General features: G+C 44.5%; 2 protein-coding genes across 4 annotated transcripts in view; one reads left to right on the forward strand and one right to left on the reverse strand.

Annotated features, from left to right (window-relative positions):
- The window catches only part of NUDCD1 (NudC domain containing 1), a 27,372-nt gene extending 25,587 nt beyond the window's left edge, over nt 1-1,785 (forward strand). The window contains exons 8-10 of the mRNA XM_085889957.1: nt 28-150; nt 424-589; nt 687-1,785. Coding sequence (XP_085746083.1) covers nt 28-150; nt 424-589; nt 687-991 — 594 coding nt within the window. The 3' untranslated portion in view covers nt 992-1,785. The remainder of the gene's footprint in view (nt 1-27; nt 151-423; nt 590-686) is intronic.
- Nucleotides 1,057-21,919, reverse strand: part of BBS2 (Bardet-Biedl syndrome 2) — a 63,378-nt gene continuing 42,515 nt past the window's right edge. For 2 of the 3 annotated variants that reach the window (XM_085889955.1, XM_085889954.1), the window contains exons 10-18: nt 17,424-17,563; nt 16,752-16,893; nt 16,472-16,643; nt 15,549-15,678; nt 15,319-15,450; nt 14,628-14,765; nt 13,271-13,383; nt 5,278-5,426; nt 1,057-4,829 (exon numbers count right to left, since the gene is read on the reverse strand). In XM_085889955.1, coding sequence (XP_085746081.1) covers nt 4,684-4,829; nt 5,278-5,426; nt 13,271-13,383; nt 14,628-14,765; nt 15,319-15,450; nt 15,549-15,678; nt 16,472-16,643; nt 16,752-16,893; nt 17,424-17,563 — 1,262 coding nt within the window. In that variant the 3' untranslated portion in view covers nt 1,057-4,683. Of the gene's footprint in view, nt 4,830-5,277; nt 5,427-13,270; nt 13,384-14,627; nt 14,766-15,318; nt 15,451-15,548; nt 15,679-16,471; nt 16,644-16,751; nt 16,894-17,423; nt 17,564-21,919 lie in introns of those variants that run through there. The other variant, XM_085889956.1, reaches the window with a different exon arrangement.

Genomic DNA, 21,919 nt, shown 5'->3' on the forward strand with positions numbered 1-21,919 from the left:
CTGATAAACTTCACCTTTCCGTGACAGATGGCTGAGCCAGATGGAGGGGAATCGTTTAACGTGCAGGAGCTGGAAGAGTGCGATGAGTACAATGAACTTATGGCTTCACTGAGCCGCATAGATGGGGAGACTCACTCTGTGACTCATACAGTGAGTGTGAAAACTTGTTATCCTGAGCCGGTTCTTTTACCCACTGCGGTCGGACAATAACAGAGTCTGTTTTGTGTTGAGCACGGTGGCTGAAGGTTAAAATTGTTTGTGATGATGCCTTCGATGCCTTTCAAAGCCCTCATTAACCCCCCTAAAATGATCCCAGTTGTGAATCCACCGGTTGTTTTCTACACGGTGATACGCTGGTCGTGTGGCTTTGGAAGGATTTTGGCCGCACGTGCACACACTACGTCTGTCTCTCTTGTACGACAGGCAAATATCGCTGGTCACCAGTTTTTGTTTTCTGCTGTCATGGCACCAGGCTCGATGCCAGCCTTTTGCCTTCGACACGATGTCGATGGTTTGTTGTGGCAGCCACGTCCCAACTCTGGGGTGTCCGACGCACCGTGGCAGCATGTAGCGACCTTCAATGCATTGGGTAAGTATATGATTGGACATGCACGATCCAGCAACAACACGAGTGTCGAACATTCAATGTGAACGTTGTCTTTTCTCATCCGACTCATACTCCACAGGTTATGTGCAAGCCTCAAAGAGTGACCGCAAGTTTATAACCTGCTCGCCGAGTGCCTCCTTTGTGGTACTCTGTGAATGTTCCCGTCGTTTGTTCTTGTATCGTAGCCCGATGCTCCTCACCTCTCCGCTCTATAATCGACATGACGGGCGTGTCGTTAGTCACGTGGCTCGACAACAGCTTGCGACGCTCGACTCGAGTGAGAGCATCCTGGGCCTACAAGCCTCTGAGCAGCGACTCTTTGCCCTTACCACTTCCTCGCTGTTCGTCCTCAGGGTAGATTCTCACGGTGCTCAGGAGAGTTAGCTCGGGTACTTTATAATTGTCTGTCGACCCATTCTGGCATTTGATATGGTACTTCCAATTTCTTCCCCCCCCCCTCTTTCTTCATTGAGCAAGTCTTGGAAAGAGCACAATAAAATGTTAGTGCAGTGCTTTGTGGAGCGGATGGAGCTGAAATTGTTTGCATCTTGAACGTTCCAGTAATATGTAACCATGCATTTGCCACCACATGAAACTCCCTGCCTTTTTATTTTGCTGTTACGACGCGGCCCTATTTTAACCGTGGATCTCTCATGTTATGAATACTGTTGTTTGATATATCAATGAACAAGATTTTAGTGTGTGGATGTTACTGCCGTGGGAGACGAGGCACTGATGACGTTTCAATCGCCGGCTTTTGCACCGATGAAAGTTTTTTTGGGGGGGGGCTCAAACTCGTTTCCCACATCAAGAAATGTACTTTTCTCAACCACTGGTTGATAAAATCCATCGTTGTACGTGTGTGGCTCATGCAATGCCTTGTGACGTCACAAGCATCAAACCAAAACCATTCCTGATAAATTTGTTTTGTTAAGCACCGGCAAAACTTGCTTTGCTCTGAACGTGAACACCTTTTGCCCAAGGGCATGTTTTGTGGTGGCTCACTGAAATTGCTGCTGTGCTATCCCATTGATATTTGGTGGAGAATGAGAGCTTGAGTTAAAAGTAGAGCTTGTACCAATCCCACAGATGACTGTATTCCTTCATGCCACATCACCTTGACATAAATAAGAAATATAATTTTGGTGATATTTTATTAAAATACGACCAGCAATTCAGTGGGAGGTTGTTGTATTTTATTGCATCTATAATATGTTGGACAAGCAACAACTGAATCACACGTCGCTTACTCGCAATTGGCAGGCGTCATCACGAAGGCAGTTCCTTGGTAATGTCCTGAAGCGCAACCATGGTCGGTGTATTCAGCTGATCATTCCTTGGCACACTTAAGCTCGTCACCACATTCAAAACTTCATCCGCAGCTTGATAGAGTATTGCTCTCCCCTCTGGCCTGGTGCCCATGCCTCACACACCTTGCTCAGCTTGATGCTGTGCAAACCAAGGCCTTCAAGATCATTGAAATCTGCTGCAATGAAGCTGTCTGTTTCGTTCACTTTGCCCTCGCAGACAGGTCGGTCGTCTTTCTGTCTAATACTCGCCTCCTTAATGGTGTTGTACACGCTGCCCTTTCTGTGCTTTGTTCCTTCCCCTCCAGGTGTCTGCAGGGCACACAGTCCACCCTCAACCCTCCCCACCCCCTCCCCGGTGAAACTCAAATCCAGAATCATTACTTACAGTACCTTCACTTATTCGTTCTTATCGAGTTTGCTTATGTATCCATCTTGTTCACCCACTGACTGTATCCCCTTACCCCTCATTCTTACCCACATCTCGTTTGTCCATCTCCGTATATTTTGTGTCTCAGGTTTGCTGTTGGTCCCCCCCCACCCTTCTTTCTGCAACGTTGTAAATCTTCCATGAGCCTTGACTTTGCAATTAAGAAATAATTTTTTTAAATGACCTTTTAACACCACTTTATTTGAGCATACTTTGGCACTTGTGCACTCATTATCATGTTTCTTTTGAACGATAACGTCGTCGTCGTTCTCTTAATCCTTTGTGGATCATTGGGTCACCCACGACCAGTCACAAACGTTTTCCTTGCTGAGAATTTACAAATGCTGGCAGATATGATAGCTGGCTGATGGAACACCATGAGATAGGTTTACCGTTGGGCTGGGAATGAGATTAAAGACACGTGTGCTCTTTGTACATTAGATCTTTCCTTTGTAGTTCAGGATCCTAAAAAAAACTATTTGTACCGACTGAAGAATAAGTTTTGTACACAACTGAAAATTTCCAAAATAAGATACAACTCATCGCTTGTAAGCCTCATGAAAGCATTTGGTCCACCATGTTACAGAGATGGGCCTCGAGATATTGTCCGAGTTTCATTGTGTTATGTTTGATTAAACAGCTTCATGATTATCATCGTTTGTTTCCACGCTGTCACGTTCAATACAAGAATCCATTACCAGGATTTCAAAAGGGGCAATTGTATCACTAACCTATTGTTTTGAAAATATCTCAAGTCTGTTAAACAAACGCTTCATGGTCAGATGAGAATGTTAAACATTCTCTTCAACTCCCATATACTGTTTTAGTATTTGTAGATGCACACGTTGCACTGTTGTCCTAATCGAACACGATATATAAGAACCGAACATAACATACAGTGCCAGGACACTACTCGATGTCGCTCTCCTCAGCTGGAACCCGTGGATCATTACTGTTTCGGGGCGTACTCCAGTACAGCTCCACAAGGGTGGCCCCAGCAGTACAGCACATGCACCACCAAGCAACATCAGCCTCCATGCTCATCACCAGATATCATTGACCAAATCTATATATTCGCACCAGACCTACCTTTACATATGAATGGAATCACTGTACACTCGCCTCTGCCTCCAGATCCACAATGAATGAATTCATCTTATGCTCGGTTACCATATGAGGATATATATATACACACACACACACACACACACACGCTCATTTGTGAGCTTCAACCATTATTTGAAAAAATCTCCACAACCATACAAGTAATTTTCTCAGTCTAACTCTGCAAGACAATATTCTGGGTGGTTTTATTGCAAGTTGATTTAAAAACTGATGGTTTATTTAAGTATGTTGGATCAGAGTTTTTCATAAAGAGAAAATCTTAAATACAAATCCCATATCTCATCTTCTATACTACAAAAAGGAGGTGTGTGTGTGTGCATGGTCACACTTTATTCCAAAACAAGCAAAAGTGTCTGTCCCCAGTGATGGGAAAAGCTTAAATTAATTTGTCAATTTTAATTATTTCATGGACTTTAAAAAGGTTAATTGTGTTGCACTCTTAGTTTCACTCAGAGCCAAAGCTCTGATACTTATACCGCCTACTGTTTAATCACAAAGCTACCTTTTAACAGGACTTGTAGCTCAATGGAGCAGTTCTAACAGTTATAGGGTGTCCCAAAAAAAAATACAACTTTTCATCTGCAAAGAGGATGGTCATATATGCAAAAATAACATATTTTTTAAAAAGATATATGGCTGGAAAGAAAGCTGAAAGGTTGAAGGTTATTGTACCAATTGTCAAAATTGCTGTCTCCAATCTCCTACCTAAAAAAACCGGTCTAACCGAATGGGTGTTTTTCGGAGACACCATCTCCTTACTGGATGGCCGTTGGCTCCTTGAAAGAGCTCATCCGCCCTTTGGCAGGTGTTGCTTTTCGTCCTGGCAGGGTGTCACAGTCACCCTCCCCACTGGCAAGCCAGTGAGGGGTGTCGGTTTAGTTGCCGACAACCTGACCATGCAGCAGGTAACACTGGATTACATGTTACCAGTGGCAGTCAAGAAACCTGACTGATGATGACAGCAGCTCTTCAGAATAAAGTGTGATGGAGATGGAAGGAGCACACAAAATTATACATTGTAATACTTCTCAAAGCAAGAGAAAAAAAAGAGATATATATTTATTATAAAATATTACATGGAAGGAGCACAAACAACAACCATTCTTTTGTAATTATGCAAAGATTGGTAATCCATCAGCGAAACGACAGGTCTTGTATGTGAGTAATTGCATGTCAAACCGATTAAACCACATACTTAACTTTTGCGGGTGTTGTCATGGAGCAAGACCGGAGGGTGGCATGGGACGTGTTGGCTGGACACTGGCACCGCCAATCTCGATTATTTTCATCAACCCACTTGTGTTCCCCATCTTGATGGCGTCGCGACAAGCGGAAACCACTCTTGTCTTGTATTTTCCGACTGCAGGAAACACGAGCGAATTCATCATCTCTTTAGGATCCCATTGTAGTTACTGTAACTGTGCTAAGAGCTTCAGAGATGAGGTTTTATCCCTGACCTGGTGTCACTTCGAATTGTAATTGAAATTCCATTCAAATGGTTTTGTACCTTGTGAAATTGACTCAAGGCTTGATTATCGAGGTGTTATTATGAAATGCTCCATTTATGACAGTTTGCTCTGCCTTGCTGCTCGCATTGCATTATCTGGAAGGGTCCCCATTAAATTTTTCAGCTTTCCATTCCATTGGGCAAACCATCCCTGTTGAGGGGACTTGATGCTCTTGACACTTTCATCCCACTCTGACTTGGATTTCTAGGTTTAAACCATAATTGCTACACACCACAGTATCGTAATAGCATGGTCTGACACAGTGCCGCTCGCCATGCTGCCTGTGTAACTCTCGCTCACCACGTAGCCTGCCGGCCTTCTGGATGATCTTGTTGATTATTTTCAGGTCGGACAGCAGCTCCATGTGGTTGGCACAGCGAATGTTGTGACTGTTCAAGAGATCTCGGTTGAGATTCTGCAGCTCCGTGTACCTCTGTTTCATGTTCTTCCTGAACAATGTAATGGTTACATCACCATTCCCATACCAACCACACACTGCACTGGGTGTCCCGGGGAGATACATGGGTAACATCAATGAGGCAAACAAATTAGGTAACTCCAGAGCTACAGTACTGTGCAAATGTTTGGGTTATTTTCACTTTTGTGGTGCTATTCCCCATTCAACATGTGTGGGAAATTAGCATTTTGATTACTGTGACAGTTGTTAAAGACTAGACTAGATTACTGTGTCCTCACTTATTCTGTCTGTTCTGAGGACGGCATAAGACTGCTAAGGTGTTTGGCCAGCGCTAATTTGTAATCCAAGTTAGATTACAGAAGTGGTTATGGAACTTTGACTCCGTCCGGCCGACTGACTACGGTCTGTTGCGCAACTGCTGGCACGGTACCCGCTCCCGCTCGGGCTTTTGAGTATGGTAACACGACTGGGCGTGGGATCCTGCGGGAAGTTGGGGGCGACTGCCGATCGTGGTCTCTTTAAGACACGCCATCCTCTCGAGGTTATCCAGAAGTGACGTCTGTCACAATATACATACATACATATATGTATATACACACACTCAAGTGTGTTCTTCATTTGGAGTAGATATATGTAGAAGTGCGTTCTTTAGTTGGGGTAGATACAGGATATGTACAAGTGTGTTCTTCAATTGGAGTAGACATACAGGTAATGGAAAAAAAGCATGGACAAACCTGGGTAAATGAGGGACACCAAGTATATTGAAAGCAATGGCTTCCACACACGTGTGGCCCATGTACTAATTAAGCGAATACCATCCCAGCATGATAGGGCCATGTATAAAAATGCTGTACAGGCCTGGTTGCCCATAATTATGGCTTGCACGGCTGCAAGAGGAGTCCTCAGTCACTTTGAAAAAGGGGTGATTGTTGGGGTGAGTTGGACAGGAGCTTCAGTGACAAAGGCAGCTCAACTTGCTGATGTTTCACAAGCAACGGTGTCTGATGGCACTGAACTCCAAGAGAAATACATCATCAGCAAAGGACAGCGGTGGGTGGAAGTGCATACTCCAGGAGCGTGATATCCATACATTAATTTGAAGTACAAGGCAAAGCAGGCAAGCAATTGCAGATCAATTGACTGTAAATTTCACCCTGGGGCATGATAAACCAGTTTTATCAAAAACGTTCCGGCAAGAACTCCACAAAACGGGATACCATAGTCAGGTTGCAGTGCACAAACAGCTCATCACATCTGGCAATGCACGTTTGTAAGTCCAGTGGTGCAAAGAGAACAGGCAATGGACTACCGAGCAGTGGAGAAATGAGACATGGTCAGATGAATCATCCTTCACCATGTTCTCGACAAATGGACGAGTACATATGTGGCGCCAACCTAAACTACTCTACAACCCTGAGTGCTTGGTTCCAGCAGTGAAGGGTTTTGGTGGTTCTATAATGTGAGGTGCATTTTCATAGCATTGTTTGGGTGCAGTCATTCCCTTCAAAGACATGGTCAATGCTAATCATTAATTAATTGTACTGAGTGATCATCTTCACCCCATGTTGCGGCATATCATTCCTGCCGAGAGGGGTATCTTCCAGGATGACAATGCCCCCATCCACAGAGCATGTGTGGTCGCCAAATGGTTTTACGAGCTTGATACTGATGTTATCCATATGTCATGGCCTTCTCAGTCACCAGATCTGAACCCAATCGAGCAGTTATGGGATATTCTGGGCCTGAGAGAGTGTTTTCCACCTCCATCAAACAGATGTGAGTTGATTGCCTTTCTCGTGGAAGAATGGTGCCGCATCCCTCCAGCAGAATTCCAGATGCTGGTGGACTCTATGTCACAGCGCATACAAGCCATACTGGCCCCACGTGGTGGCCCAGTGCCCAATTAAGTGACTTTACATTGGCGTTTCCATTTTATTGTCCACTACCTGCATGCACACATGTGTTGTTGAAGAGTGGTAGATACACACACACACACGTTATGAAGTTGGGGAAGATGTATACACAAGTATATTGTCGAGTTGGGGTCAATGCATACACAAGTGCGTTCTTCAGTTGGGGTAGATATATGAACGTGAACACCCAATGATCTTGAAACTATACCTTTCTCCAAGGCACAAAACCAAACTCATAAACCAGCTCACAATATCAGTATTCCAGTGCAGCTGTGGAATAATAAAATGGCCACAATAAGAAATCCATAAACTGGATATCAAAACAAGGAAACTCCTCACCATCCACAAAATGTTTTACAAAAATCAATGCGTTCTGAGAATGTATCTACCGAGATGAGAAGGAAGTAGCGGCCTGATGGAGCTCAAATCAAATGCACAGAATGACAACTGTAGGATTGGCTGAATGTGAAAAGTGCAACAGACGACCAAATTTAAGTTGGAAGCAAACACGAAGACAACAAACCAGAGAAGATATTCCTAACCTACCGAGCAAAAATTTTCCAAAGATGGGTGCCAATGGAAGACGTCACCCAAGAAACCGAAATAACAATGAATACAACCCCAACAACAAAAAAGACAAAAGAAAGATATAAAATAAAATATCAACAGATATACACCAACAACTGGGAAAATATCAAAAGAGCAGCAAGGTATTAAAAAAAAAAACTTGGACAGTTTGGAGATAGACAAAGAAGGATCACTGGAATGGCTAAAAAGAGGACAGCAGAACTGGATTGGAGAACAAATCATTATAAATGGCCAAGGCCACTTCACCAATGGCTTTAAGGAAATGGCGGGACTGAGTCAATTGGACAAGTGTAGGTTCTGCAAGGTAAAAACAAAGTATGAGCCATCTCCTATCGGGATGTAAAAAAAACAACTCATGTCAGAACAGCTATACAGACAAAGACACAAGGTATGTAGAGTAATCCACTGGCACATCTGCAAAAGTGTCAACATCCCATTTCCAGAAAACTCAAAAATGAAGCGAAAAGACCCTGGAAGTTAAAGAGATCCGAAATTGTACCAGTGATTATTGGAGCAACGGGAATGATAAAAAAGCTCACAAAGATTTTTAAAACCATCTCTGGGAATATTACAACAAACAGACTGCAGTTCGAAGCTGTCCGGGGCTCGGTGACGATCCTCAAAAGAGCTCTTGGAACAAAACTTTAAGAACAACAAAACTTCACGAATTGGCCATGATTCATGATCCCATACTGAAACGGAGGTGGAGACTTCGAGACCTGGGAAGACCCTGTTCCACCTTCCAAAACCTGCATATGAAGACAACAACCAACGACACACTCTCTTGATTTGGGAAAGGTTATATACAAGCACGTTTCTCAAATTGGGGTCGATATGTTTGCAGTATATACAAGTGCGTTCTCGAGTTGGGGTAAACATATATATATATATATATATATATATATATATATATATATATATATATATATATATATATATATATATATATATATATATATATATATATATATATTGTTACGGCTGTGGAAATTCGCATAACCACCATTCAGGGCCCGTAGGTGAGATAACTCGAAGTACATGTGGAGTTAGCCCCAAACCCGTTGTTTAGAGGGAATTTATGTGATTCATTCAGGCTGCGACGCTTTGAGCAAGTCGTTTTTCTTTCCCTATCTTTTATTTAAAACGGACGATGCCAACGATGCTGGTGGGTTTTTCGCGCCATTCTTCTCCACGCTTGGTGTGAGGGAGGAGAAGGGGGAGGGGCAGCTCTCCGCCGATTGGTGGATGACCAGCGTGAGGCGGTCGGGGTGAGGGAACGCCCCTCTTCGAGAACCCTCTCGAAGGAGGGTGGAGCCAAAAACAGTGGCGGAGTGAAGGGCGGAGCCCCGGGGGATAAAAAGTCGGACACGGAAGGAGCGCTGTTGTTGCTCTTGCTCTCTTCCTGTCTTCCGGCTCGCTCGTCCTCTTCTCTTCCTGGTGGCTGCCGGCTTAGTCTTTTGTGGGGCGGTCCCGAGACCCCGCTGGCGGGACGGAGCGTCTTCCATTCCCCACACCGTGACCTCGAGCAACCACGTTTCCCCCCCTCTTCTATCCGCGCTGGGATAGCGCCGGAAACTCCGTCCGTGGCGTCGAGCGGCCAACATGTGCCGGCGCGAGGCACGCCAGAGAGGACTCGCTTACCACGCCAGGGCACGGAGTCAGGCCAGGCGCGATCACGTCGACGGACGTGGGAGAGGGACTCGACAGCCCAAAGGGAAGTCACCATTTTCTTTTCGGGGTTTTTGTATGGATCTTGTGGTGCCGTGTCTTGTAAAGTAGAACTGTTTAAGTGTTTCCGTGTGTCGGTCTTATTCGGTTGTAGCTCTGCATTGTTGCTTTTGTTTGGGTTGATATATGTGCATTTTGACTGTTTGGCTGTATATGTGTGCTCTCCGTGTATGGTGTAAATAAAGTGCTTGCATGTTGAACTGTGCCCGTTTCGCTTCGTCTTTTCTTTATTGACCCTCCATCCTGCTTCACGTAAAGGGTTCGTAGTGGGCTTAATACGCCCGATAATTAATCGGAACCGTCGAGGCCGACGATAACACCGCTCGGTTATCACTGTAGCACGGAACGGACCGCTTAAGCGGTTCGTGTCCGGAGTCGGCCTGCGGCGAGGTACGATCGCCCGGTCGACCATCCGCGCAGGTACTTAGGTAGATCGAATTTGGCGAGCAACCCTATCCTGCGCGGGTGGGCAATTGGCACGGTCGTGGTGGGGTTAAACCCCCACCCATGACTAGCTCCCGGCGTTGTTCCGAGAGGGTCATGACAGAATTGTCCATTCCTGTGGGCGAGGCGGCCGCCATTCGAGTCGAGCGGCCGATCGCACACCGGCGGGCGCGAATTCGCAACAATATATATATATATATATATATATATATATATATATATATATATATATATATATATATATATATTGTTATGGTTTTGGAAAACTTAACCCGGGGGAGAGCATACATGGACACGTAGGTGACCTGAGGATGTTATTTCATTGGTGTTTGTATGGATAGTTCTTGGTCCCTTGTTTAAGGGCTGTTTGGGTGGGCATGCGTTGGCTCGGCTGTATTTGTACCGTGTAATGTCTTCCTTCCTCCCCCTCTGTTACTTTCGATCTTTCCTCCTTTCACACCATCGTTCTGCTCAATCCCTCAGTTATTTTCAATCATCCCTCCATTACCCCATCGGCCCATTTCAATTGTCCACCAATAATCTCCACTCCAAACATCCTTTCAGCAGTCCCTCCTTCACCGCCATCGGTTTTACCTTCAATACCGCAGCCGTTTGGTCATTCCTCAGTCATGCGGGATTCCTTTCCGTGTTCCCTCAATCCACACATTGCTTGGTAACCCATCGGGTGCTCTCACATGCATGTTTATGGCGCTTGGTGCTTGTCGTGGCCTGCGAGGTGCAGAATTTCTCACGGGCATGATTCAGTGCAAAACAGTGTGACTGGGCGTTTTCCGCATGAAGGAGAGGGCTTGGGGCTTTCGTTGCGGCTTGGGGGTGGGGGCTTCATTGAAACTTCCCTCAGAATGGTGAGACAATTTCCACAAGTGACGTCATGGACCCGACCCCATCGGCTGTGGACTAATGGGAGGGGGAGAAGACTTGTGAGAGGAAGGGAAGAAAGCTGATGTAAAGAAGAAGCAGAAAGGCAAGAGAATGACAAGTGACAAGCTCGCGCGAGCAGGGATAAAGAGCGCTCCTGAGCAGACGGCTCAGAAAGGAGAAAGGGAAGAAGCAAAAGGCAGAAAGCAGACGCAGGAGGCTGAGGGAAGCAGAAAGGAGAAATGAACGGGACAAGCTCGCCTGAGCAGAAGACTAAGACTGAGAAGGCTCGTGAGGGAAGGAACAAAAACGTGTGACAGAAAAGAAAGGAAAGTTTCATGAGCAGTTGGTTTCAAGCTTCTGTGGAAAAAGAATACTCCTTCCACGAGCATCATCCTGCCCTCTTGATACTGTCAGCCATGAAGGACGAGGGTGAACGGTGGCACCTCATCGACAGGGGTCTGAGGTGGAAGAATCTGAGGCAGAGGAAGGCGAGGCGCCTATATAGCTCGCATATCTGGGATGTCAGAGAGGACTCGCCTACTGGGTCTGGGCACTTCAGGGACGCTGCTGTGTGCCCCCATCAGTTCACATCGCGACTGCCCATCTTCCCCATCAATTTTCCTCCGCATTCTCCTGTTAGTGGGACAGATAACAGCAATTTTTGAGAGGAATCGTGCAAATGATGATACAAGCATCAAATTTGGCACATTTGTTCTCCAGGGGATTCCAATCAAATCTGCCTGCTTGGCCATTTGAAAATCCAAATTTTGAAAAATTTGAAGAAAAAAAAAAAATTCAAAAAAGACAAGATCACGAATCAATGTTGGATGCTGGCTGAGATTGGTGAATGTTTCAGAAACATCATCAAAGACATTCCAAGTCTGCCATGCAGTTTTCTTCCCCTTACCGCGGAAGGCAGACACGACGTCACATCCAGTGAACGCATGGAAGTATGGGATCCCTCTAGCTTTCTCAGGCCCTATTGCAGAAACTAGCTCATGGACTGGAATCCATCGTGCCTTGGCTCCTTGGCCAAAGGCAATCCACATGTTCTCAAGACCTAGTTCCTGTAAGGATGGCAGTACAGATATTGCTATGACGAGTACGTCCGTGTCATGAGCCTTCATGATAATGGACTTGCTAACATCCGTCGTTGCATCCCTGGAGTGTACAAATATTCGAGTGTCAGCTTCTTCATGACAACATGGAGACACAGCATCCAGTGACTTCCTTGTGTTGCTAATGGCATCTTCTCCTTTTGTGACAATGACTGTGCTTGTCGTCTGTGCTTCACACATCTTTTCCGCAAGGAAGTGAAACAGCTCAGTCTTGTTGCTGTCATCTCGAAGAAAGCTTCTCCAGTTACTTGGGGTCTTACTGGTTCCTGTCACTCTTCTTCTGATTCCTTGCCACCTTTTCGACCTTGCCTCAGACTTCAGACTTGACTTCTTGTAGACATCAAACACTACGTCCACCCTCTCGTACCTGGCACCATCGGATTCCACCTTTGGGATGATATCTTCTTTAGCATAGTCATCAAATATCTTTGAAATGCATGGAGGTAGGGCATTGATAAGTGCTGAGCCATCGATGATGACTGCATCTCCCTTGGTTCTCTGTCTGGGATGTTCACTTGCGCTTCAAGAATTTCAGCCAGTTGTGACTTCAAATTTTTTTGGTTTTTTGTTTTTTTCAAATTTTTCAAAATTTGGATTTTCAAATGGCCAATCGGGCAGATTTGAACAGAAATGCCAAATTTGATGCTTGTATCATAATTTGCACGATTTTTCTACTATCTACTACACTATGTATATTTGTGTGAGGTGAGGGAGAGAAGGAAGGACTACTTCTATTTTATTTTCAAGTCCTTCTTGTTTTATTCTTCACCCCTGAGTGAATGATGGCCAAGTGTTTTGTTTAAGTAAGATTGAAGAAGAATACGTGTTATGGTTAAATCTGCTCCGATGTGCCTTTTTGCTTTCTTGCTTATAAATGATTGCTTGCTTGTGTATTTGTAATAAATAATTGTTTGTTGCACTTTCCAATCTGCCTCAGTTGTCGTTTCCTTTATTGGTCCAATGCAGTGCACAAGTAAGGTTAGACGGGACGTTCTACCCCAATAATTTGCTTTGTCAGCCAGCGCACACTCACTGTAACGCTCGGCAGTAATTTGAGTGTGCGCTGAGGGCACCGACCCTGATTTAGCTGGCCATCCACAGGTAAGGTATCACGCGAAGTAGTGTATCCCTGCCTAGATTGGCAGTGCCAATCGGTGTTTGTGGTTGCTTAGCAACCTGCCGGGGCAATTGGTGACACTCACAAGTCCAACATAAGCCGGGCATCTTCAGCACAAACTAGCAGACTGCGTGCTTGGCTTGAACCATCAGCAATCCCGGCAATGAGCTTCTGATGTGCAGCCTGAATTTCTTCCACCTGGTGAGGAAGTCAAAGAAGGAAGAGTTCTAGTTAAGCACAAATACTCATAACAGCCTATTTTCAGAAATAACACCTTATTTTTTATAAATCACCCCAAACAAGGCATAAAGCCACTCGATGTAAGGGGCCAAGGGAAAGTTAGACAAAGAAGGATAAAGCAAAAATAAAATAAAGAGAAAAATAACAAAAAACATCCAAAGCACAGGAAGTAGCAGAAGTCAGGTGAAATGTGATGTAACCTCAAAGATCCAAGAAGAAGGGAATTGACATTCCTCTTCAAGCTGGGTAGATCGTAGGATAATGCGAGGCATGTTATAGGTAGTGAATTCCAAGCGAGACAACACAAGGGATAAAACTATTTGCAAAGTCTTTCGTCCTGCACTTTGGATCAGCGAGAGTGCATGGGTGTGCAGAGATAGCAAACCGAGTCTTGCTTCCAAACACTCTTACAGGAGGAACCAAATCAAAGTCCAGCAGAACATCTGCCATAAAAATATCTGAAGAACAGACGAAGAGTGACAAATGACCTACAGTGAAAGAGCAGGTGAAGAACCCATCTCTGCACCAACCAGGTTAACGATGTGTTTCTGGAGCCTGTCAAAGTAAAAGTGGCAGGCTGGTGCTCCAGCCCATATGTAGCAACAGTACTCCGTGAGGGGACGTATCATTGCCTTATACAGGTACAAAACAACATCAGGAGGTAAATACCTCTGCGCTCGATAAAGCCAACCAACTTGCTTGGAAGCACTCTTAGCAATACCAGAAATGTACTTATCCCAACAGAGGTTAGAGGAGATGTCCAGATCAAGAAGCCAAAGCTCAGATGATTCTGTTAAGGTTGAAAACCCCATGTGCACAGAAGGGAAATACCTTTGGTGTGCAAAGCTTACTTTTCCTACATCGATGGGGTTATCTGGTTCCATGTCATCGCACAATCGATTGCAAGAACATTGCAGCACATACGGGTGTTGGTTAAGTTTAAAACAAGTTAAAAATCAAACTTTGTGGTGTTAGACGAGAAGTGAATCTCTTCTCTTAATCACCACTGATTGTCCAAACCATTTGGAGACAAAAATTCGCAGGTGAAACTGAACGATTCCAGACTACAGTTTACTCATTATACAGTATATGAGGCCACAAAATGGAAACTTAAAACACACTGGGAGAGGCTGTTGGGGCCCATCCTGCCCGAACTGAGGAAGCAAATGGATACCACGTCCTGTGCTGCACCATACCCTCACCTTGTGCAGTGCGAGGCACAGCTGCTCAACGTATGCTGGAAAGTAGGCCTCCACAGGCATGTCGGAGATTGACAAAAAGGTTGCCAAAGACTGGATCACATCTCCTGCCAGGTCCATGTCATCTGTACTAATAAGTGCCTGCACACACCAGTATGAAATGCAATGGAAGTGTGCATGTAAAGACCTTTTAGTTGTGAGAAGGGGGATTGCAACTTGTGTATTTGTGGCCTTGATTTGTTCTGATAGATGCCAAATAAAGCTGTGACTGCAGGTTCAAATCCAATATCACGTGTCCATTGTCTGCTAATGTAATTCGAGGTAAAAATGTGTCTGCTAATGTGTAAAAAGTACAATTGTGTCTCCAAATGTCCTTGTCCTGCATACAATGTATGGACAAGCTGCTCCATGAGCCTGTGATCACCATGGGAAAACAGTCTTAAACTGTTGGCCTGAAATGACAAGTTGCATTGCACTTGGTGACTTCACATTCGTATTTTTGGAGTAACACTGAGACAAGGTACATTTTAAAGGTTCCTGTATTTTTTTTTAAACTCCACCTGTATGGCTATTTATTTTGTGCACTTTTCTTTTCACTCCTTTTATTCATATACTGACACGTTCAAGGTTAATAAGAGGAGGTTGACAATTTTGTTGCATGGTTACCCATTTGTAGAAACATGCACATTTTTACCTCTGCATTTTGCTTGATGGAGATGGACAGAGAGCCGGACCCACGCAGACAGACAAAGCAGACGTTCAGGAAGCTACTGTCACACACAAACTCCTGGGGCAGCAAGAAGTTCTGGTTCAACCAGATCGCCACCTGATACATGTGTACGCACGCACGCACACACACTTGTAGACCCAGTAACTAGAATACAGTGATGTATGGTGTAATGCAACTTGTGAATCTGAGCCCACCCTCTGCACTCGCTCTGAGATCGACAGGATAACATGGCTTTTGGGGACGATGGCAATGTCGGGGTCGCACATGGTGTACATGCAGAACCGTGGCAGCTGCCTGGTTAGCTCGAACACGTGCAGTTGTGTACTGAGGGAGGGATATGGAAGGAATGGAATGTACCACGAAAGCCGAGCTACTAAACCTAAAATGAGTTTGGATGTGCCTTCTCGGAAAATGGAGTCAAAAATACAGGGAGAGGAATGTTTTCTCAACTTGCTTTTTCATAAAAAGCAGCAAAACGCAAGCATTTCAAAAAGCCCAATATTATGATTTGTATTAGTTTTTCAATTTATTACTTCCACCACCAAAGGTGAAAGAGGTTATGTTTTCACCCCTCTGTGCCTGTCTGACTGTGTGCAGGATATCTCAGAAAGTTGTGGACAGATCCAGATTAAATGTTGTGGACAGGTTGGGTGTGTGACAAGGATGAATGGATTAGATTTTGGTGAAGATTTGGATCCAGATCTGATGACTAAAACTTTTTAAGTGATTCTTCACCATTGAGAGATAGGGCCAAAAACGATATAGTACTGTATATAGCATGATATTTCAAAAATGTAATGGCCCGATATGTTCTCATGAATCAGGCATTACGTGGTGGAGGTATGCGCTCTACCGAGTGCCCTTCTAGTTTTAGATGCATTGACGGTTTGGTAGAGTACAATATTTCCCATTGCCGATATGTTTGCTCTTGTGAGTACAACGCCACTATAACCTAATCATTCTCCCAGTTGTCCTCTTGCCATCCCTGCTCCGTCGGATTATTTCATTTTTTATTGTTGAGCAGGAAAGGTTAAGCACCATCCGAGAATAACATGTGCAGAAGAACACTTGTGGTGGTTTATACCACACCAACCCCCTTGCCTATCCACCACCTTACCTGGATTGATACCCGACCAAGGCTTTGACGTGCAAGTCAACCGGCACATTCTTCGGAGGACGCAGGGCAATAGTAACCCGGCTGCTTAAGTTTCCTATATCAGGATGAACAACGTAGCTCTCGCCATCGAATATTCCTTCAGCGAAGATGAGCACTGCACGGATCATCGTATCTGTGGGTTGAGAAGCACAAGGGCTCCTATATCTGAATGTAGGATGTAGTGGTGTGCGATGTGTTGCGTGCAAATGCGGAACCATTTTAAGACACATTCCAGAAGTACCGTTTGAGGTAGAAACTGAAAGTTGCACATGGGGTGGCTGGGTCTCACTGCCCGGATTTACGGCCAGGACGCTTTCCAAATGGGTATTCGCTGGAATTCCTGGGGAACGGCAACTCCTCATCGTCTCACTGGAGTCCATGACCTGAAAGAGCATACAGCACTACGTTCTCACTGTACTTTTTTTTGTATACCTTGTCGAGGCTCGTATGAGAGCTAACACACAACGCACAACAAGGGGGGGCAGGAGACAAGAGGAATGGGAGAGGGAAGGACAAAACAGTGGGGAACAGAGACATTAGGAGATCTGTGGAAGGGAGAGGGATGGAGCGGGAAACACGGGGTAAACAAGATGGACATTAGAGGGACTTTCAGGAAGGAAAGCAGGGAATTTGAAGGAGGTGGGTTTGGGGTGGATTAACGGGGTTAGAAAAGATCGTAGTTTTGGATGGGGGAAGATAAGAGGTGGTGGTGACAGCATTTTGGCACCACCTTTTCCACACAGAAACAAACCATCCACTCTCCCTCGAAGCATGCTGGTACTCCCACCTCGCAGTACTCCTGCAACCCGCTAACATTGACATTACCTGTTGAGCATTTTGGATTTTTTCCTCATTTTGTTTTTCGATGAGAAGTGACAAGTGATGTTGTGCTGCATTGGTTTGACGATCTCACCTTGGCATTTTCCTCATAGTTCTTGAGTTCAAGCAGAAGATTCTGCCGTTGTTGGCTCAACTCTCGCAGGTTCTCTAGCTCCGCTTGTCCATCTATGAGGTTGTCACATGGTTCGCTTCCCCGGGGTAGATATCCACGCACTGCAGGTCACCAAGCAGGCTTCAGCACACCAGGGATGGTTGTGAAAGCTACAGAGCTTAACAAAGAACCAAATAGTCACCTTGAAGACTTCCAAATGTGGAAACGAGCCTCGATCAGGACAACTTGTTTATATCGCTAGTAATCTTGTAAAAAAAAAATTAAAAAAAACAGTTGCGTAAGTAACTGCAGGGAGTACAGTCTGTGAGCCAAGAACTCTGAAGGAAGCTGAGTCTCTCATGATCTCACGATAAAACAGAGTGAAGGAGAGAGAGATAGAGATAGAGATAGAGACAGAGAGATTGGGAATTGTTGCTTTAAATCTGATTAATGGACAGGAAACAGAGTTTATCGTATCAGGTTAGCTTAGAAGAACAGCTGAACCAAGGCATAGGAGTGATGGCTATAAACTTGTAAAATGTACACTCAGCAATGGAAATTATGATGGAAACGCATACAAGAGTCACAAATGATGAGTAATTTGTCAGTCAGTACATTGCACAAACATTGGTAATTAAATCCTCATTTAATTTTGGCAGGATTCGAAAACCTTGTTTATCATTTTACTTTAACTTTCATGTTCTAATCACAAACTTACCGTCAACTTTATCCAACTTACAAGGTCAGAGACGGGGGACATTAAAATGAGCTCCGACCGCCCATCCGTCCATGTACTTTTTGTGCATGCGATGTTTCTAAAACCGTTGAACATTTTGCTTTCATATTGCAGATATCTATTCCTTCATGACATTATCTCAACCTGATGAGATCACGGCTGTGATTGGTTGAATTATGTTGCCATGGCAACCATCTCAGTAACTTGGCTTGTGTACTCAATATTTTAAAAATAGCTCCGCAAAGCGAGCGTATCCCCTCAGCCCATGCATTGTAAAAGGAAGCAGTGATATCACGATGATGCAGTCAGTTAGAGCACGTTGGACGTCATATCGAAAATCAATCAGACTTCAAGATGGCTATCGTAGCGGCTAGTGAAAATCGCAGCGCACCCATTTTCGAAAGGAACCTTCCTCTACTCAACTCCAACACACACACTGCAAAAGTGCATTTAATTGGACAAGCCAAGCCGTTCTCGAAATTGACGAAAACCAATTTCAAGAAGACTGCTGTGGCAGCCACAGTGAAAATCGAAGCGCGCCCATTTTCAAAAGGAACCTTCCTCTACTCAACCCCAACACACCCTGCAAAAATGGATTTAATCGGACAAGGCGTTCTCCTCGAAATCGACGGAAACCAATTTCAAGATGGCTGCCATGGAGGCCACATTTAAAATCACAGCGCGCCCATTTTCGAAAGGAACCTTCCACTACTCAACCCCAACATACCCTGCAAAAATGGATTTAATCGGACAAGGCGTTCTCCTCTAAATTGACGGAAACCAAAAGTTGACGGACGCCCGAACACCGAAGTATGAACTTTGACCTCTGTGACCTTGAAAAGTAGGTCAAATCAAAAACCCAGGTTATAATATCATGTATCCTCATCAGATATACCTGTGATAAAAATTTGGCGATGATCCAGCCATTCGTTCAGGAGAAATAGCCATTTTCTAGGTTTTCAGTTTTGGCCCCCTGGTGGCCGAGCCGAGAATCAAATTGCACTCATTATCGAAAGGAACCTTCCTCTATCCAGCCCCAACACACACTGCAAAAATGGATTTAATCGGACAAGGCGTTCTCGAAATTGACGGAAACAATTGACAGACGCCCGGACAACGCCTGTGACGACAATACCCCTTTGCCCAATTCGGGCTGAGGGGTAAAAACTGTTCAAGATTTAGCTTTCATATTACACAGATCTATTCCTCATACCACCCAAAAGGCAGGGGACCTAGACTACCAGCTCGTTGTATGATTTAACTTGCACAGCAATAGCCATGAGATTTTTGTTGGAACAAAACACACTTAAGTGGATGCGTTTCCCTTTATTTCATTTTATTTCTCTTCCCTCTCCTCACTCATACACTCTTTTTCCTCTTTTTCCCTCATCTTCCCCTTTTATTTCTCATTTAAAATCGGCATATTTTACTTATTATAATAAAAAAAATAGTGAATGAAAGGTATCATGATTTGTATCCTTTTTAAAGTTGCTTTATTTATGTAATGTTCTTCTGTCACTTATTGGTTGCTTCTCCCAGTCTCAGTCCCCTTGACTCTTAACCCTTGAACCCTGATCCTCCCTGTAAAAATCAGTCATTCTCAACCCCATGTGCTCCCTGACCCTTCACCCCACTCTGACTCCCACCCTATATCAACCCACACCCCATCCCTTTTCTCTTTTGCCCCGACGAAGGGCTAATGCCTGAAACGTAAACCTCCGTTTGCTTCCAATGGCGGTTAGCGTATCTCAATTAACATCTTGTTCATTTCATCCAAACCTAGTAGCAGTTATAAAAGTAAATCCTTCCCTTCTATTTGCATCATTAACTGTCCAAACCATACCATACACCACCATGCTGTCTACTCTTATGTAAGTAGTGTTGATTCTCCCTCTCCAGTTTAACAACCAAGTCTTCCAAGCAAATTCAGTGGGATTCTATATGTGATACTCAATCTGTACCACCATGTGTTTGTGTTTCCATTGGACCACAAGGCTCACAATTCTGAGGTCCCAGGTTCAAATCCCATAAACTGCATCGATTTGTCCATTTTCTATTCTCTCTTTTGCTGTGGTAAACCTGAGGACAGGCAGGTTCTGTGCTTCTACAGACATCTCATGGCAAAGATTACATGGGATGGTTTGACATCGGCTTGCAAGTGGTAGGTAGGACAGGAATCTCTAACTTGTTCAGGGTGCCGGTGATAACTCACCGACTCTTCCTGAAAGACACCACACCTAGCCGAAGGTCCACCAACTAATGCGAGCAGACGAGACATCTGGCTCAATGTCCATCCGAGGGACGGCGCACCCCGTGATTAAACACCCTTTCTGCGAAGCAACAGTCCGACAGTTAATAGTCGGGAATCAAACCCAAATGAGACAGCTCAAGTGCACTACCTCTACCATCCTGTTGGACCAAGTCTCTTTTCATGTGTTTGTAATCCATGGAAATATTTGGCAATGTCTACCACAGTCCTTGGTCTACTTAAGATACACTGTACATCTTCTGAAGCAAGCCTGGTGTTGGCTTAATGGCTAGGGTGGTGGGGTTGGGATCCTAGGGTCCTGAGTTCAAATACGACTTGGCTGTTGAATAAAAACTAGGTGGGGTTGACTCAGCCTGTCATCCTTCTGAGGTCAGCAAAAATGAGTACCAGCTTGCTGGGATGTCCTGGTGTGTGCCCTGGTTTAGAATAGGTACACTGTATCCCTGTGAGTTGTAAGAGGTGGCTGAAGGGTTGGTGTCAGGAGGGGCATCTGGCCATAAAAAAAACAAAAACATTGCCTCAAAAAGGGAACCATGATAGAAGATTGTCATGGGACCTGCAAGGCTAAAGGCCCAGTCACACCTTTACGTTTTAGCCAGCTTATGCTGATTTTTTGAAAATTTGTCTAAAACGCTGGTACACGTCGAATACGTTATGGGTAAGTTTTGATAACATTGAGAGCACGCTGAAAAAACACTGTCATACGTCGTAGTACGCTGGCTTTAAACGTTGTACTTTTCGGTTGTCCTCAAATTTTCCATGCTTGAAATTTTAAGACTTATACCAGCGTATGACTCACACGTTCCGCATAACGCTGGCCATAAGTTGTAGGCACGTCACGCGACCGTTGACACACGTTACTTGTAAGTTACTCATAAGTCGAAACACGTCGAGGTAATGTTTAGCGTACCCGAACCTTATTTCTAACCTATGAGTAACGTGTTGTACTCACGTTACGCGATGGGTGACACACATCGACACACGTTACTTGTAAGGTGCTCATAAGTCGAAACACATCAAGGTAATGGTTAGCGTCAGTGTTCCAGACTCCCTGGTTTTATTATTTTTTTCTTCCTTCCTTCGGTATGATGGTAATTTTGACACTTCGATTTTTAGTGCGGTTATAATATAATATAATTAATAGGCTGCCGCTCAACGATTTTAATCATAACCGCACTGTACACTGAACACCGTCATACCGAAGAAAAAAAAAAACTGGGAGTCTGGAACACTGACGCTAACCATTACCTTGACGTGTTTCGACTTATGAGTACCTTTCAACTAACGTGTGTCGATGTGTGTCAACAATCGCATATCGTGCGTACAACTTATTCCCATCGCATGCGGAGCGTGTGTCATACCGCAAGTACATCGTAAAATTTTCAACATGTTTAAAATTACAAGACGTACTCCACTTACTACGACATGTGATAGCGTACTTTAGTGTTCTATTCACGCATACCAAACTTATCC

Source organism: Eptatretus burgeri, chromosome 7, assembly GCF_056783735.1.
Source record: "Eptatretus burgeri isolate ZD-2024b chromosome 7, Ebu_testis_v1, whole genome shotgun sequence".
Classification (NCBI taxonomy): Eukaryota; Metazoa; Chordata; class Myxini; order Myxiniformes; family Myxinidae; genus Eptatretus; species Eptatretus burgeri.